General features: G+C 39.7%; 1 protein-coding gene across 4 annotated transcripts in view; it reads right to left on the reverse strand.

Annotated features, from left to right (window-relative positions):
- Nucleotides 1-19,991, reverse strand: part of LOC125321200 (amyloid beta precursor protein) — a 206,325-nt gene that overhangs the window by 81,447 nt on the left and 104,887 nt on the right. For all 4 annotated transcript variants that reach the window (XM_048293620.1, XM_048293622.1, XM_048293621.1 and 1 more), the window contains exon 6: nt 5,195-5,394. In XM_048293620.1, the coding sequence (XP_048149577.1) occupies nt 5,195-5,394 (200 nt within the window). The remainder of the gene's footprint in view (nt 1-5,194; nt 5,395-19,991) is intronic.

Raw genomic sequence — 19,991 nt, forward strand, 5'->3', positions numbered from 1 at the left:
CCTCTAAAGCTGTTAAATACCCTTAAATTGTAATTTCCATCCTGAGTAATCAAGATCGAATTTCTCTCTATAATGTTTATTCTTAAGCTATTGCAAGGGCATATTTAGAATATTAAAAAAAATTAATGGTATACTTAGCTAAAATACAAAGCCTCATAACACTGAAGTGGAACAAATGTGTGAAAATATATTTTCTATTTCTTGTGCACAACAGAACTACACTTGGAACTAATGTGCCATTAAGTTACCACTGATGGCCAGAACGCAAACAAAAAACCCAGCCTGATTTTTAAAATCTAGGTCAATACAGTTTCATGAATTTATGTGTTTTAGAAAAGGTACTATTTCCACATAACATCATAATTATGCTAACACGGCATAACAGTGAATATGAGGATTAGCCCAGAAAAGCATTCCAGTCTTTTTATACAGCAAAATCTTCAGCAAAAAAATATGCAATTAATTACTGCTTCAGTATAATAAAATGACATTTTCTCTAGGGAAACAGATTCTTGGTAATTTTTTCTGGCAGGATATATTTCAAATGAAATTACTCTCCACCTTCCAACTTTACATAAAATAACATTAAATAATACTAAACTGTGTTTAGTATTTCAGTACTTTTGCCCTCGACCCAAAAAGGTAATAGTATGTTGTGTCTGCATCAACAAGATCACCAGATTATAAAGAAGATCTCCTCCAATTGCAACATATAATAAAGTATTATATTATGGTGGAATAGCTGTATTTAATTTTAATTTAAATTAAAATGCCTAATTAAAAGCTATAAATGCAAATCCATTAGGTTAATTTTATCAGTTCTTGTTCATAAATTAGAGCAGATGATCATTCTTAATGAAGATCTCATAGCAAAAAACTCCAGTGGATCTACCCTAATGTATACTATTTATATAGCAACCAATCATGTTTTCTTGATATGAAATGCAATCACACATCATATCTCTCCAAATAAAGCATACTGTATAGTCTTGAAGCCAAGGAAGAAGAACAAGGAACTACTACTGCAGTACAAAGATGACAACCTTTTAAAGAAGAAAAGTTGCCCTGGTAAGCTGTGGACTCCCCATCCCTGGAAGTGTTCAAGGCCAAGATGGACAGGGCTTGGAGCAACCTGGTCTAGAATAAGGTGTCCCTGCCCATAGCAGGGGGTTGGAACCAGGTGATATTTAAGGTTCCTTCCAACCCAGACCATTCTATGATTCCATGAAAGTGGGGCAAAGCTACGGAGTAGAAAAAAACCCAATTAATGTAGCATACACTACTAATACTGTCCCAAAATTCCCAGCTGATGGGTCTGGCAATCAGGGTTAATTTTTAATCAGGTCCCTTTCTTTAGAATATATGGTAGAAGTCACTGAATAGATTTTAAATCTTTCAGCTAAAAATCTTAAGAAAAAAACCACTCATGATGGATCAATGACACTAAAACCTACCATACCAAAATCAGGCTACTTTTCTCTTGCTAGGAAACCAGCATATGGTCTCTCACTTGCAACTCCAGACTGTAAATACAGTTAAAATGTCACGTGAAGCAGCACTGCTTAGATTTTTCCCTAACTGTCTAAAGAAATCCAGCTGAATTAGAGAAAGCAAAACCAACTGATAAAGGGCAATATTACACTGCTGGAGGAGGCAGGTGAGGCTGATGCTGCCAATTCCCCCACATCTGCTGGCAGGTGTGCAGAGAAGCTGCCAAGTGTTTTGTGCCAGACTGTTGTGCTGACCCTGCTGCTCTCCTCTAATGAGATCTGACTGTGATGTTGATGGGAAGCACTAAGCGAAAACTACTTTTTCTTTCAAGAGAGACTAACTTTTCTTGTCACCTCCTGTGTCCTTCTGCTGTCCTGTGCAGAAGGACAGCAGAAACAATGATGGAGGAAGCAGTGCTCCTGCTTGTGTCCATCATACACTGGAAAAATCACGGGGAGCCTGGATCCTCAGAAGTAGCTCTGCAACACCCATGACACTGTGGCAATGATAGCAGAAATTAAACCACTCCCTTGCCTAAATCCTGGCCAGCAGAGTCACTTCCCTTGCTCCACACAGAGACAAAAATCAAGAGCAGGGCTTCATAAATGAGCCATATTTTCTTCAGCACAAATTCAATGCTAACATCTCCCTGTGATCAAAGGTAGATTTGACACTAATTTCACCATCTGAATCCCTGTAATCTCAGACCCACAATTATCTGGACTTAACATCTGAAGCCCAGCAAGAGCATATCTAAATGTTTAAACAGGGTGTGCTGCTATACTCCATATGAATTGAGAGTAAAGATGATCTCTAACAAAAGGTAGGAAAGTGAATACTGGCAAATACTGGGCTATGGAAAGTTTATCCACATTTTTTACTAAACACACAGAAATGTGGTTGCTGCAGAAACTGAATGAAAATACTACCCTCCTGCCAATGGACCTTTCTCATTCTCTAGGCAAGACTAATTTCCTTTTCACTGAAAATAAGTGATTCTACTATTACTATTTTGGTCACAATTCATTAAAATATGCACCGAAATAAAACTGCCTGAAAAATTGATTCTTCAATAGCTCAAGTATCTTTAAAGTATAACACTGCATTTATGCTTTTTAATTATTTATGGCTGATATCAGTCATTCCACTGATTTGGCAGAGAAAGGGCTCAATACCAGCCCACTATTAGATCCTTACTTACGGATTTACAACAGCTGTTCACATTTGAAAAGCAGCTCCTCTCAAATTGGATAAACCCACTCTGTGTTCTTTAATGCTGAAGACATAATATTAGTTACAGCTTCATAAAAGTGGCTGTAAAGGGTTATGAAGAGCATCCTAGGATATGTTTTATGACTAGTGCTTGGGCAAGGCAGCCTGGAGCAGAGCTCAGTCCACATGAATGAAGCTCTGACACTTCAATCCTTCTAGAAAGGCTTTCAAGGTGTCTCCAAAGACCACTTAACACATACGTTCTCAACAAGATCCCTCTGTGTCTTTCATTTACAATGACAGTGACAAACTTGTGTTTGCATCAGCAAGACGCTAACCACACAAGTTCCTATGCTGGATCTGCTGCCTGCACTGGGAGGACAGGGACCCTGTAAGCAGCTTTCTCTTGTGTGTAGCAAGGGAAGCAAAAGCAAGGATCAAGGCTATGTCATTTGGACACTTCTACTTTAATAAATAAGCAAGCACATTGCATAGTACAGCTCTGTCAGACACCACTTACTCTCCAGGACAGTCCCTACAACATCAGTGCCCCAGGAAGGCTGAAGGTCAGGAAGCCCAAAGGTTTGCAGCAGAACTGCGCTGAAAACTTGTGTTGGTAACAGATTGCCCTCACCTCACTTGCACCAATGCATATTTTCCTCACAGTCACCCAAGGTGGGAAATGTTAGACATGGGAAAAACAATATGCTACCATTTCATAATCAGCAAATATATACATTTCTAAATGGCTTCTAGAAGGTCACTTCAATAGTTTACCTTATCTTTTACATGTTATATATTATATTCAGGTGATTGTACACTACTTTCCTGAAAACTATCAATCTTAACCTCTTTGAAACATCACCCTCAGTAAAGAAATGTGTTCTACCAAACTTGTAATTTCCACTCATCCAAAATCCCATTAAAATCAAAAGTACTTTTTCTTTTTTTTTTTTTCTTTCCCTTTCAATATTCATTTACCAGCGAGAACAGGGCGTTTTATCCCCAGGTGGTAAAAGCTCATATATGGAAATATGTTTAATTGGTTTAAAGATTTGAACATAAACTGCTCCCACCCCCTCCTCACTGAAAAGGTTCTCCAACAACTGAGCAAAACACTCAACAGTTATATAAGACAGAAACACACAAGACTGAGTTGCCAGGCTTAGAAAGAAACATTTGCAAGTGATTTTAGCAAAGCTTTAGTGCTCCATGTAGACTGAACTGAAAAATATAACCAAGTAACTCTGCTTTTCCAAAGCATCCCCTGGGCATCCTTCTGTATCCTGGTATGATAAATTGTAGCCAGCACCCTCTCCTCTGACAAACATTGGAACCATGGCTCAAGAGAAAGGGACACTGCCACATGCAAAATGTGGGACTCCAGTACTGCTGGAGTCCCAAGAATCCCCAGTGGCAGGGGATGGGGAAACATGGGGAGAGGAAAGGAGGCAGGCCAGATGTTTTCTGCCTCATTTCACAACTGCCCCAATTTCTATCATTTTCCCTCTGCCTCCTGCATGTCAGAACTCCTTTCTTTTCAAATGTAGTCTTTAATCTCATTTCCTGCCACCATCTCCAGCATTTATCAGTAAAGATGTAAGCTTTGTAGAAATACTGGGATCTATTTTACTGAGATTTACACCCAGACTGAACTGTATTATAAAATAGAAAAATAAGGATAATTAATTCCAATATGCATTGTAGGAGAAATATGGCATTTAAAAATAATATGTTGCTACGCTGCCCATTAATAAGGGTAAAATTCAAAGTTTAAAATGCAGTCCTGTTAATAACTAAAAAATAAAATGAAAATTCAATTTTAGAAATGAAGAGTTCTTTCTCACTCCACGTATCCTATTTTTTCCTATTTCCTTCTTCCCCACTCAGTAGAACTCATTAGTTTAGGTTCATTTTTCTGCATAGTTATTTTAAATTAATCTAATTTCACTGAATTATTAATTCATGAAGAAACATAGCAAACTGGTATCTAACAGAACTACACAAAATGACCCATCACTGCTCTTAATATGAGAGACCAAACCAGCTCATGCGACCTCCTGCTTGGAACTGATAGTCCCTATCCTTCTGTAACACATGTGCATGATAAACCATACACACTTTCCTGTCCTATTTGCTAAATATGGCAGTTGAATTTTATTTAATGTTACTTTAAAATAAAACCAACCCTTCTGTTTACACATACACAACAAACACACTTCAAGGACAGACAGTCCCTGCAGCATCTGTGTGCCAGTAGGGCTGGAGGTCAGAAAACCCTAACGGTTGTGGCAGAACTAACTCCAAAGAATATTTATAATGGGAAAGGGAAAGGCAAGGGGATTAAACACGCAAATTACAGGAGCCAAAGCACAACAATACTGCAACTTTGGGTATTTTGCTGTTTGGAACATTTTTTTGTTGTAAAGGGCAAATACGCAAAGCAGCAGGATTAGTTTTTCAGCCCCAAGCCTGATGCTCATGAATTTACCTCTGACAACCTCTTCAACAGACTCTGTAGTTGTGGTGGTAGTGGTTGCAATACTGGTAGTTCTTTCGGTTGCCTCCTCATACTCTTCCTCTGTCTCTTCAATTTCGTCACCATCATCATCGTCATCATCAGCATCTTCATCTTCCACAACAGTTAGCTCCTCATCTTCCTCTGCTTGTTCTTCTACTGCCTTATCATCGCTAAATGAAGAAAATTATCGTGATGTGTCAGCAACAAGATTACTTCAAGGTAACATGAGAGAACATTTTATTCAAAAACTCTGTAAGGAAAACAGTTACAGTTACCTGTTTCTCAATCTCCCTCCCTTCCCTTTAAAGAGAAAATAAAGAATCAGGGACTCTGCAATGTCCCAAATAGTAAGAAATGCTAAAGAAATGTCTAAAAAAAAAAAGGAGTAAACATTAGCATACCATATTTTGACAGCTGAATATTACTGTGAACATGCTCGCTTCATGATACCATCAACCAATAAATTTTGTTTTGACAGAAGAACAAATCTGCACAAAATGCACTCAGTTTGTGAAAGAAGCAAAAAAGTTCCTCAGGAACTTGTCCTTCTCACTCAGGAGACAGCTTAATGTAGAGGCTCCCTGGGGACGACCTGTGTGCCATTCATAGAGGACTACCACCAAGTGTTGAACCGACCTTGAATTACTGACTGCGGAGTTTTTTCTTCTGCTGTTACAAGCGCTATGTGAATGGAAAGGAAACTTTTACAGGACAGCAGGAGGAAATACTGAAGTTGACTATCAAATGCATTTGGTGGATTAGTATGTCAAGAATCTTCTGGGATCATTCTTAGTTCTGAGTGATACAGACAACAGGTTAAAAAATCTATGTTTGGCTACTGCTACGGTTTCCTTTGAAATATTTCCTGAGCTCAGTGCCCAGCTGTGGCATGGTTTCAGGTTTGTTTCTGATCTTCTACTTGAAATTTACTACTAATGAATAAATGATCTTTAAATATTCAAACACACAGTGACTTTCTGTCACCTTCATGCACAAGTGGGTGTAAACCTTTCTCATAGCATCACATATGCTTCAACAGCCTTCTAGGTGAAGTTAACAACTTCTTCAACTTACTTTGGAGACCAACTTCATTTTATATTATGTTGCCTACCACAACTCTGAAAGTGAACTCAGCAAAAAGGAAGACAGTATGATTTCTTTTTAACAGGGCATTAAGAAGTTAATACATGTTGATAAAATTTTTGTATGCCACAAACCTGACTACTTAGGAGCAAGTTAAACCTCTATACAAACAAGAATGATTTCCCTGTTCCCTTCTCCCCAAAATATCTGGCCTCCAGAAACACAGGAGAGACTTCAAATAATACTGAAGCTTTCCACTGGGGAAAACCCAGGTATGTTTTATGAATATATGTGGTTAAAGCCACCTTGCAGAAGAGTCTGCATAAAAGATGACTTGTTTCCATTTACACAGGAGAAAAAGTTAAAAAGAGGCACAAAGGCACTTGGTTCCTCTCTTAATTTTTCTTGATTTCTAAAAACTGGCTTGGAAATTTCACCATCTCCACTGTACCATTCTCCCTGAAAAACTAATTTCATTATGTCTGAAATTTCCACTTTAAGTAACTCTTTTCTGAACAATGTCTATATTCTGACGCCATCACCTTTGAACTGCAAGAATGAAGTGGATTTGTCAAGTCCAGTATCTGCAGGTGATCTCCAGGTTAAGGGGCTTCCAGTCTTGCCTCACTGTGCACATTTAAACTAGGCATGCTAAGTATAAGACATCCAAATTTTGATCAAGAGCATCAGATCATATGCCTATCAACATTTAAGAAAGATCTTCTCTGTCTTTCTCTCACCTAAGCTACAAACACAACATGTTTTTTTAAAATTGCAAATTATTTTTCCTCTTCCTTTCTCATGAATGATCACTTTCAGATACTGACACACTCATAATGTTAAAAAAGGACAACAAAACCAACCCAATGAAACAAGCAAAGGAAAGTCAATTAGTCACATGGAAGGCACTTCAAAAATAATTTGCATGCATCATCCATCTTTTTTTAGCTACATAAAAGTAATCAACTCAGCTATGTCAGTCCACAGCATTTTGCTATGAAATTCTCATCATGAAGGCCAAGCTTTTTTTGTCTGTTTGTTTGTTTTGTTTCTTATTATTATTTTTAGGGAGCATGATGGTGAAAAGCACCATGAGGGGATGAAAGAGGACAATTCTCTTTGTCCACTGGCTGCTGTGCCTGCCATTACAGTGGGCCCTGGTTCCCTCTCCAGTTACTTAATAGAAGCAAATGCTTAAAGGATAGCCCTCACCTGCCTCCTCATTATGACTTGCTTCTAGCTGAAAAACGAGACATCTGAGAATGCAACAAAAAGCCGCAAGTGGTGGGAGGCTACATCAGTTTATGGGATCAGGCTCCTGAAAATATTCTAAAACACTTGCACAGAAATGTACTAGAATACTACTAGAATAGTCTCTCTACAATTTTGATCACTCCTAGAAAAATCCTGTTTCTGCTAGCTATTCTGCAAGACTCAGTCACAAAGGTCAGATTTCACAAAATTATGTTTTATTCCATGTTTCAAGAAAAAGGAACAATGGAAATAGAAATGGGTTACCTCCGATTTAGATTTACCAAAACAGAAGTGATTTTGCATATTTTTAGTATTGGAAAAGAACTACATCTTGCAAGAAACATCATGAAATACAATTGGGTGTTTTTCCTTGGATTTAATCACTATTATCACCCTGGCTCTTCTTCAAGGAAAATGCACGTGAGAGGAATAACAGAGAAAAACAGGGAAGGAAATGAACATCTACAACATCTGGAATTAAGAGCATGAACTTTTCAAATGGTGACAAATCTCTCCCTGTTGCATCCTGCAGAGCTGTTTCTCCCCACCAGGCTAAATTCTCTGATTCAATTACATTTCTCAATTAGCAGACCCCAGTGCTGTTTCCCAGACAGCACATCTCGCTTCTCTACAACTTTTACCTCAGCAATCAGTTAAAATCCACTGTTTTCAAGCAAACATTTACTACCAAATGAATGTGGATACCTGTATTTTTCTCAGAAATCCTGGAGCTTTATTTAATGAATGTAGCAGGCATGCTTGCTTCCTGGTATTATTATTATTATTATTACTTTTTACCTTCTTCTGTAAACAAGTATGACTCAGTCTTGTTTCTCCTGGAAGCACAGTACTTTGACAGCTTTTTCTGTCTACTCCCTCAATACCACCTCAGCCAAGGTTTTATTGGCAGCACAAACTGTAGTGTCTTGTTTACAAGAATTTGTTGACATTTCGCCTTAGCTTAGCGGTGCTAGTGACAGGACTTTTCAAAGGCTGCTCAAAAAAATTACTTGATGCACTGACAAATTCACAGATTTGTAAAGCCATTCAGCCATTGTCTGAATTTAACAGTTCAGCAGTAAATAACAGAGGGAAATTGTTAGGCTTGATATAGCCATGAATATTCCTGCAACCCCTCCCAACATCTCCATCTCCTTTCTGTGGAGACTTCTGGCAAGGAGGGCCAGCACTTCCCTTTCATATGGACACAAAGGTCATCATGGTTGTGAACCTTCTGCTTCAACCTCCTCACACACAGGATATTAAGATCCATTTCTGCCATCGTGGAAATGATGCTCTACTTGAGTCCAAGTAGCACAGTGGGTCATTAGTACAAATCATCTCCAGTCCTGTGTGTGGTGAAAGAGGGTATTTGAAGTTTGGTGGTTTCAGTCCTATTTCTGATGCCACAAACACAATGGGCCTCCAGGCAGCCTGAAGTCCTACTCAGTCCCTTCCTGACTAAAACAGGAACATACTGACCACTCCAGTGGGCATATTTCTGGTTTTAAAACACAAACCACTGTACAGCTCCTGCTAGTATGCAGTTAAGTACGTAATTACAAGCAATGTTTAAACCATGGACCTGTAAATATGTATCTTCCTTTTCCCAATCCATCACTGTGGTAAGAACTGGCATCAATGTATTATTTATTACTTTCACTCAGAAGCATGCATCGTTCTGTTTTTTCGGGAAGGTAAAACTGAAGGAAATGTAAAAGAGAGTGAAGGAAAACCAACTATGTTACTTCTTGCTGTTCAAGAAATAAGAAAACATTAGTTGTAGGAGCTTGGGTGGGTCGGACGGTCGGGACGGAGACGAGAGATCTCTGAAGTCAGATCTTGGAACATGCAGTTTATTGCAAAGGGCGTGGGTACAGGGGCACTGCTTAGAGCTGCCAGCCGCAGCTTGGAGCAGGCCCAAGAGAGCAAGAGTGTAAGCGGGTAAGGGAGTAAGTAGAGTGGAGTGGTCTGTGAAGTCCTGGTTACAATACAATAAATCATCTTCTGTACTGAATATTCTAATTTTCACTAACCAATCTAATACAAGATACAAATCCTATAGCATTTACATACAGCCTATAAGAGTTCTTCTATTACCATAGAGTGTTACATCTTAACTCCTAAAAACTACTCTTTGGACCCCTTCTGCTGAGCTAGTAGGGTCTGCTCTGACCCTTGGACCTGCCTGCAAGCAGAGGGTATTGTTCAATCAAGAGGGGATTACCTTCAGTCGGCCATACCATTGTTTTCCAGTTGTTCAGTAATTAAGACTTGGTATCTCAAAGGTGGCCTTCATTTCGATGTCGCTTATAGTTTTCATATTCCAAAAATCTTTTGTCAGGCAATCATATTTATAAGGCTTTCCTGTTTCATCTTCCCCAACAATTAGTAAATGAAAGTTTTCTTTCTGTATTCCAATAACTTGCAAGAATGACAAAGGCAGAAAACAGATGACAAGAACAATGAGTTTTCCTTTCTAATGTTGTTTCAGAAATAATGGGGCTGGAGTATGAGCTACATTTTAAGAAGTTTCGTCTCTGCAGCTACTAACTTCATGCAAAGTTTTCAATTTAGGATAGCACATAACTGTGGACTAATTACCGGTACTGGTAAGTGTTTCCTGCTCGTCTGCAATAAACGCTCATCCATTTTGATGTAATTTTACCATGATTTTGCCAAATAACTTGAACAAAAACATATACTTCATCAGTGGGTGAAAGAAAGAATGCAAACTTGTTCAAGAAGGGTGTTGTAATACCTGGAAAGATGCATTTTATTGCAGACAGAGCCCATCCATCTTGACTGTAGTTTTTACCAGCTACCAACAGCTGAGCCAATAGCTGGGGGAAAGCTAATTCCAGGATTGGAACCAAATAGCAGCAGCAATAAGCTGCTGCCTGGGCAGAGAGAGCAAGGCTAACGTTGGCTCCAGACAGCTGTGGGAGCAATTCCTGCATGTGCTCTTTCAGTCTAACAGGCTGTGCTGATGGTAATTTACACATCCATAACCTTCACCACTGCAGCTGCCATCATCCCAGTTTCCAGCCTCTTGCGCTTTAGCTTCCCAATAGCACAAAACCCCACCCCCTCTACAGCTCCTCCGAATGAACTCCAGGACTGCTGGGAGGGGACGGGATTGTCAAGTATTCCACCTGGGCTTAGCTTTGCTTCCAGCTAAAGAATAATGGTGAGCACAGATACATATTTATCCTCGTGTATAGGAAAGATCCAGACCACAAAGTTCTTCAGCTGTGGGAGAAGAAACCAACAGATCCAACAGTGAACCTCTACATGCGCTAAGAGAAAACACAAAACAGAAACAGAAAGCAAATTACAAGAGTAAGACATATGCTTGGAATCCAGAAAAGAAGATGAGTGCATTTGAGGTGGCTTAATTACCAGTCTTTTGGTTAAAAGAAAATCAGAAAGCTAACAGGCAAAGAAACAAAGACTCCCTCAACAAATCCGCACATCTGAGGCAGGGGTATTTTCCACCTAACATATTTCCAAACCCTGCACGCTAGAAAAATTTCTTCCAAACTGAAATTTCAAAGGACAAGATTTCTCAGAAACAGAGTTTGATCCCACCACCACACTCTAAATGGTCACTAATGAAACATTCGCGGCAAACCAGGAACTACTTTAAACTACAAACTAATTGAATGGTGCACTTTGGCACATGAGCATTTTTCCCACTGTACTTTGTTATTTGACTTTGGCACACAAGCTGACTTCAACACTAAGTTGAGTATAGTAACTACGTTATACTGAGAGTCAAGTTAGCAGGTTTAAGCAACACCTACCAAAGTACTTTTGCACGGGCTAGAGAGAGGAAAGGAAGCCAAAGGCAAATATGAAATGGAGATCTCAGCACTCATCTTTAAAGTCTATGAGTAAGGGGTTTTAACAAAGACATCTGGTTTTTTTGAAGCACTGGGGAGGTGGGAATAGACAGCAGGGCAAAAATTAAACTACACTACAGTTGTGAGATTAGGCACAGAGCCAGGAATGAAAAGGGTTATGCCAGATGCCTGATCTACGATTTTTAAAGTGGCTTATTGGTAACAAAGTCTGGAAAATTACAGAATTGAAAGTCTGACCCACAGCAATGTTTCTGGTCTGCATGTTAAGTGACCACAAAAGCAAAAAACGCTCAAAAAGTCCCCTGGTTATTTTCATTAGGTTTGGATTTTATATTAGGTTAGGAAATTGGATATCTCACACAAAAAAGAAATAATACCACATTTGGACACCTAAACACCTATTAAGACACTTTTAGACCTCAAAGTTTGAACTCAAATGGGCACCTTCCATTGCACAGCAAGCTGGGACAGACAATTCATATTCATAGCATTTTTCAGACATTCATGTTGTCACTTCTAATAATTTTCCATTCTGTTTCCCTTTACCAAAGAGGTTGCAATGATCTTTATTTCCACATTTCCTAATTAAAAAAAATCAAATAAGCTATTTCAAAGGCTGTTTCTGAGTTCTTAGACAGAAAAACCAACTGAATTATGTGCTTCAGACTCTCTCTCTCTCCTTTTATTGTAACTAAGGTTTTGTACAAAAACAATACCAAAATATATGCCTGTTTCCATTAAATTTGTAGAAAACAAGAAAAGTTGCACTAAGAATCTTTCAATCCAATTTTTAAATAGAACACTTATACAAACCAAACACATGTTGTTTGCCTCTGACAGATATATTTACCCTTTCCCCCCATAATTAAATAACATCTTTTATACCATTAGAAATTTCTTTCCACAGCTGAGTTACTTAAAAAGCCACATGTACAAGGTAGCATTTCATCTCAGAGATGGTTCCTGTTGACTGAAAGGCAAGAAAACTTTCAAAACTGACCGAGTTTTCTCTCTGAAACAAAGCCTTTGCTGGTGTTGCTGTTCTGACAGTTCTCTTCAGAAGATGAAGGGTTCAGCAAGAAGTATGTAACTTTTAGAGAACAGAATAATAATGTATTTAACCCATATGCTTTCTCGCTCTGATTATTTTTGCTGAAGAGAAACTTAGAAACTAAAAAATTAGACATACCTGCAAACACACAAAATCAGGCTTTGTGAGTCTGATGACAATGAATGAATATCTTCAAAATCCTGACAGCAGAAATGCATTAAGAGTGAATGTGATGGAAGAGGGCAGAGGGAAGATCATCTACACAGCTCTGTTTGAGAATCAGCAGAAAAATCCAGATCTGTTACAACGTATTTCTTTCCACAAAACTTGTGCTGTACTCAGAATGAAATACTCAGTTTCTTTCTTCAACATGCTATCCTACAGCTTATCTGGGGAAGACAGAGTGAAATCTGTACCAAACCAAGTACTTGCCCTGTTTGTGGAATTCATCATCTTGCTATTGTCACACAAGGACAACAGGGGAAAATTGGAAGAATAACTTTGTTCTACAACTGAGAAAAAAACTCCAAACAAAACAAAACCACAAAAAAAAAAATACCTGAAGCATGCAACAATTCTGGATGTTCAATTTAAGACATGGAATAACATTTTTTCAAGAATGTGCCATCTTAAACTTCTTAAATATGGTTGCCACCAGCAGCAGCTGCAAGAGGCCAGGACTTCTGCAGAGCAGATAATCTCCACTAACGCAGCCAGAAGAAAAAGGGGCACCTTTCATACTAAATTTTTTATGGTGGCCACAGCATGCCAAGCCTGGCAAAAGACTTGGCAGAAACAAGCATAGATCCAGTTCTCCAGGTCATCATTTTACTGTTTAAGCCTTTTCTTCTTCTCGCAGGTCAGAATTTCAGTGTTATTTTTTCCATCAACAGTGATCAAACTAGAGAACCAAGGCGAAGGAAGGATTTTGTCATCATGTAATCAAGCTGAAACATTTGCATTCAAGATTAGAATGCAATGATTTTTTTCTGCTAGGAAAAAAACAACCTAGATGTTTTTGGTGCTTTATCTATGTACCCCAAGTACGTAGCCTTTGTTAGAAGGCAAAGGTAAAAAAGTACTACAGAAGACCCTTTAGTCCACTGTGCTGTTAAAGTACAGCTTCACAAGAGGTGGAATTCTGAAATTCCTACAAACCACTCCAATGCCAAGCTCTTACTTCTGGTACAGACCACAAGTATCTCTGAAAGGTAAAGCAGAGCAGGAACTGCTGAATAACTTTATGAGGCCATATCATGCTATGCATCCTCCAGCACATAGTCATGCTGATGTGACAGTATGTGTCAAAACGCCCAGGTTTAAAATTCTCACTTCTCATTTTTTCATGCATTGTAAGTAATACAGCTCTTGAAATGGGGCAGTATCTATCACAGTGCCACAAGAACTTCTGAGAACCTCTCATAGATCTATCAGAAGGGTTTCTTAAGCTGATTATTTTACATTAAACTTTCTCTCCCACATTTCAGTCATCACCAGTCATTATAAGTGACAACTTAAAATTTTTACTTATAAAATTGCTGTCTGGTACTTAAGGAAAACCTGGCAGCTGATGGCTCTCTTTTGTGAGGTCAAAAAAACGTAACCATTCTCTCCAAGTAAACCTCCTACCAAATGTGTAATTTTGATGCCTCCTGAAACAAGCTCAACATTCACTGAAGTCATAAAGGTAGCCGACACAGCTGTAACTGTTTTCATCAAGGGTCAGGAAAGCCTTATTATCTTCTACTCATCACTTCCTCAATTAGATTGATTTTCTCCTCCCAGAGCTGCAGCCATCACTTCAGTTAATGCTTTACACTGAAAAGGTGATTGGATTTGCCAGCTCAGCATGACTGCAACTAGCTCTTAAAGCAATGTGCTGTTTCATCAATTCCATTCTAACTTTTCTTGTCCTAAGAAGAAATCCAGCACTTACCAGTCTTGCTAGTCATTACTGTTCTGGTGTTTCTATGCTTTCAGAATTTTAATTTAACAACCTCACCTCCAAGATAAAAAGTTTAAAAAGTGTTATTAAAAAGATATATCATGAGCTAGCTGAATATTAAGTAGCAGCCAACACAAGCAACAAACCCAATTAATAAGAATGTGAGACACAGACCATGCTAATAGCATATGAAATATGCAAATAGGAGTACATACTTCTACAGTTCTTCAACATAAGCAGTAACATTATGCAATTATACTGTATATTATACAATTCAGAGATGCCTTAGTTTAATCTGTAAATACAAGTGATTAAGTTTTATCATTAAAATATTTATAAAAACACAGAAGTTTTCAGATAATAGATAGATCTGTTATCATTTTCAGTTAATAGATAGATCTGTTTAGAACAGATATAAAACGACTTCAATTTCTAACAGTTCTACCACAAAAATCAAGATGGTGTAAACTTCTGACCAATTAGCTGAAATATTATATTGCAAAATACCTTCCACATTATCTCCCTAAATGAATTATTTCTCTGAAACAGCAATTTAGTGATGGATAACTCTTGTACTGCAAAATCTTCCTATCTCAATAATTGGTATTAACCTCTACTCATGGAAAACTTCAGGAAGGAGGAAAGAAAAAAGGAAGAACAAGAAAGCAAATTTGTAATTCCTAGTGTTCATTTTAGGGCACTGATTCCCAATTAGGAACAATTTGCATTAGGACAGCTGATGAAAACACTGCCTCTGGCTGCACCCCTTCCTGCTTCTGTGTCACAGACAACTGAGCCCTCCACCAAGCAGATCCTGAATCACTGCAACAGGCACAAGGCTCAGTTTTCCTTAAATTTTCAGGGCTATGAACAGCCTACAGTTCAGTCTGCACAGTATGGAAAAAGGGAAATCTTTTTATCCATCCAAATGCACGTAATTTCCTTCTTCTAAAGGCAGAACTTGCAGTACAGACCCATTGTCCAGCTTCACATCTGGTTCAGATTCACCAGCTCAAGTGTAGGGAAGTAAGGCATGGGTTGGGGTTTTTTCATGTTACACTTTTTGAAAGAATCATTTAGGAGATTCCCACTGCAGCATTTTGCACTGAAATTTTAGGAATTAGCTTTCCAATTTAATGAAAAAGCTAACATCAATGAGAACTCATTGTTTATCATGAGAGGCAAGATGGCTTGAAAACAGATGAACAATCTAGAGACAAAACTGATTTAAATTCATTTTTTAAATTAATTTTTTCTTTCCTCCAGTGACAATGTTTCCAATAAAAAATTTAGCCTCAACAACTTTCTTTTTCTGGATCAATAATGCTTTTAGCTTTAGAAAAGCAAAAATTTCAAAAGGAAGGACAACAAAGCTATGGAACGGTTGTTGCACAAGTCTTAGGGAGAATGGCTGAGGGATGTCTCAGTTTAGAGACAAGTTTAGGAGAAAAACACTCTGGAATGAGTACTTCTCTAAAAAAAAAAAAAAAGGATTCCAACAATCCCTTTCTGCCAGTAAGAAATGAATACTAGTGGATGAAAGTGAAATAAACCCCAACTGTTTATTGACAGAGTGCCCACATGGCACAAGGAAAAAAATAGATTAATAACTGCTAGATATTGAATTGTCAGATCTAACCCCTGGCCCCCCCCCCCCCCCCCCCCCCCGGAACAAAAAAGCCCAAAATGCCAGGGAAAGAAAAAATAAAACCACAACATCTGGCAATGTTGTGGGGAGAAAAAAATGGCACCAGCTCCTGTCTCAAGGGAAAAAAACAAACAAACAAAAGGTTCATGAAGCAGCTTGGGCAAACAGATAGGAAGCTGGTTAATCTCTGATGTTAGTCCCCTCTTCATAGCAGATGAAGCTGGTGGATTTGGTGGCCTTTCTCTTGCTGACATAGCTTTTCTGCAGTCTGGGGCCAAAATGGAGCGGCCCCTTGCCTTCCCAGTGGTCCCAGCTGATTCTTCTTCTGTCAATTTTTCTCTCTGATCTTGGACCAAAACCAAACTGTCCAATTCACTTGGAAAAAACAGCCACCGAATGATTGCTGCCGCAGCCTCTCCAAAACCAGGGAAAGGAAAACAAACCCAAAACCTTCTTGCCTAAAAAACCAAGCTAGCTAAGCAAAAAAAGAGAACGCAGTCCTCAAGGCACCATGGACGCCTGGGGAGTGAGGCTTTGAAAAAGCCTGCGCAAGAGCCCCAAGGCTCCAACCCCCCTGTCCTGGACCCACCTTAAAGCTACAGCAACCATTCTTTGGGCATAGAGCTGATGATAAGGGAATAGACTAATCATCATAAAATGATCCTAAGACATCGGAGCTGGGGGGGGCTCAGCCTGGAGGAAAGGAGGCTCGGGGGGACCTTCACTCTCTACAACTCCCTGAAAAGAGGGTGTAATGAAGTGGGGATGGGTCTCTTCTGCCATGGGTCAAGTGAAAGGATGAGACGAAACAACCGTAAGTTCCACCATGGGAGGTTTAGATTAGATATCAGAAAAAGAAAAAATTCACTGAGGGAGTGGTAGAATAAGTTGTCCAGGGAGGTGGTGGAGTCACCATCCCTGGAACTGATCAAGAGACATCTGGATGTGGCACTTGAAGGTTTGGTTTAGGGGTGATTATTATGGTGCTGTTGGTTATGATGTTTACAGTTGGACTAGATGATCTCTAAGGTCTCTTCCAATTTTTATCATTCTGTGATCCTACATTTTGCAGGGAAGTCTTTTGGACTCAGAGCTGGACTTCCAATTAAGGCTCAGATTTTTGACTCAGTGTCACAAGACAACATTAAGAACAATGGGAAAGAAGGAGGACAGAGAGAAGAATCATCAAGATACACCATGTCACTGCATACCAGATACAAGCATGAGGAAACATGCAGAAAGTGAAGGATTTAAGTAGTAATCATCTCTGAAAGATCTGGTCCTCCCCCATGATTTCTTCCTTCACAACCCTCCATTATCCAGCCAGTTCCTCAGCCATGCAGCCCTTCCCACTGCAGGGGGACTGTAACACCCCAGCGCTCACACAGCAACAGCACAGCTTTACTCCAGGTATCCGAGATGGCCTCCTCCCTCCACCATCTGATTCTTCCTAGTTTATGCTTTTTTTCTCCATGATCGAACCACATTTGCTTCCTCCAGCAAATGCCAAAGCAAATGGAGTATCCATCAAAGCAATAGATACAGAAGATTAGAGCATTTTATTTATCTCCCAGGTCAGATAGTAAAAATACACTTGGGTCAAACAATTCCCCCCTAAAGGCTCTCTTTTCCTGCTGTATTTCCAAATAATTTTTCTGTGGGTAGATGGAGAGATGAGCAGGGGAAAAAGAAGGGTTTGAAGAACATGGGGAGCTGTAATGGGGAGCAAAACAGCGCAAGAGGATTTCATGGTTTGGACAGTCCTTGCCAATGAACACCATGAGCACAGAGAACACCATGGAGCTTGTAGCATTTACTTGCTTTCAACTGTATTTGCAATTAAAACATAAACATCTTCCTGACTCCTGCCTGCAATACATTTCCCACTGCTTTGGCATGCAGAAACCTAAACAAAAGGAGCTAGTCAAAGTAACTCTTAAAAAAGGAAAGGGAATTTTCCTCAAGTGTGAAGTGAAATGACTAAACCCCATATATTTGACCTTTGAAATTCTTATGCTAACTCTTTTATATTATTGAATTTACTTGCTTATGTGTCACTCTTAAGCATTTTTCATAAACTTGTGCCACAGGCAGATATTCCAACTGCCTGTCTGCCTACCTTCTGCAAGACAGCAATGGGACAGGAGTCTGTATGTTGTTATAACAGGTCAGGGCACTGTACAACTGCGATGAATTTAACAACACCTTGTGACAGTGTGATTTAATGGCAGCTCTCTGGGGAATTTAGATAGTAACTAATTTGATGCTGGGGTTAACTTGCAGACGTTTCTGAAGGGAAGACACTCAGTAACGTGTGTTGCTACCTTTGGACCATTAAAGTCATAGATAAAGATGTAAGAAGAGCTAGAAAGCAAAAGAAATTAAATATACACTTCCTCCACATTAAGTGCGGATTTTATAACAAATTATTAAACAAAGCAATTCTGCTGGGCCCTGTGACTCCTCTTCCCCACGGAAGTACAGGGTGTCACCTGGAAGCTGTTCAGCTGTCATGGGTTAGCAAGCATAGTCCCGGAAGTGATGTTCTTGCAAAGGGGTGCTTACAGCTTCCTCTGTGACCTGACAGAACCTATCAGCTGGCCAGTTTGAATATGGACAATTCTTTAAGCCACCCAAAGTTGTGACCGCCTCTGTGATCCACACTTAAGAATAGGAAACTCCGAGGCAGAGCCTCTCTGTCTCATTTCCGGTGCTGAGACAGGTGGCTGTGGGCCCCGTGCAGGGGCCAGCAGGCCCGGCCCAGGCCCTGCTTGGGCCAGACCGGGCTGGACCACAGCCATCCTGGAGCCAATGGGCCCTTTTCCACCCATGGAACCTCCCCCACAGCCCTGCTGTGGGCAGCTGGAGCAGCTCGGCTCCCCCCCGCCCCCCCTCCACTGCGATAAGCCACATTCCAGCTGCAAGGCCGAGGTGAGATTAACCCTTTTAGTGCTGTGAAGAGCTGAAAACCTGAGGGAAGAGAAAGAGGAGATGCTTAAAGCTGAAATTCTATTGTAAAGCTACGCTATATCAGAGTACCCATTGTAATTTCATGAAGATATGGGGGGGTGGAGCGTTCAACTCGTACTTGTGATCTCAGCACCTGTGCTGACATAGGCAGATGCTGACGCAGCTGTAACTTCATGAGATGAAGTTTGAACGGGGAGAGATGGAAGCGATGAGGACTTTTGCTCCAAATGGGAAAGGAGAAAACCTCAGTTCCTAGAGATGCTCCCAGAGATAGTCCTAAAGATGAAGATGAGGAAGACCCTTTGCTCCCAGGGAAGGAGAAGGGCCTCTGTTCTTAGAGATGAAATGCTCCCAGAATTGGGTGAAGAGAACTTTTGTTTCTGAACAGCTCAACCTTAGAATTGTACCCCAGAAAACTTCAAGAGTGGACCCTCGAAAGCAGTTGTGGGAAAAGCTGCAAGTCGGGGGAAGGGACTCACATGCGAGCAGAGAGACTCCTCTTCCTAAATGGACTGAACAGTTATTTGGAAATGGGCGGCTGTCTCGTTGTGATAATGCGTTCATAGCATGGGCAAGAGAGACTTCTCTTCCTAAATGGACGGAACAAGGTTATTATGGAAGTGGTAAACAGACTGAACATCTCAAGGGTTGTCTTTTTACATCGTCAGTGGGACAAGGGAGGAAGGTGGGGGCAGGAGAAGAGTTCTGAACATGTGGTATGATTTTTTTTTTCCTCTTTTAGGTCTGTTATTAAACTTCTTTATATTCTTTCAGGTTTGGTGCCTGATTTGCGTTTCTCCAAATTCTTATATCACAGAAGGTAAACAGTAATGAGTATTTTGGACCAAACCACTACATCAGCATAACAGGTACATATACAATGCTGCTTCCACCACTACAAAAACTGACCAGCTTTAAATGCCTTTCAGGATTTCTTGGATTATAGTTCA

Source organism: Corvus hawaiiensis, chromosome 2 (assembly GCF_020740725.1).
Source record: "Corvus hawaiiensis isolate bCorHaw1 chromosome 2, bCorHaw1.pri.cur, whole genome shotgun sequence".
Taxonomy (NCBI): Eukaryota; Metazoa; Chordata; class Aves; order Passeriformes; family Corvidae; genus Corvus; species Corvus hawaiiensis.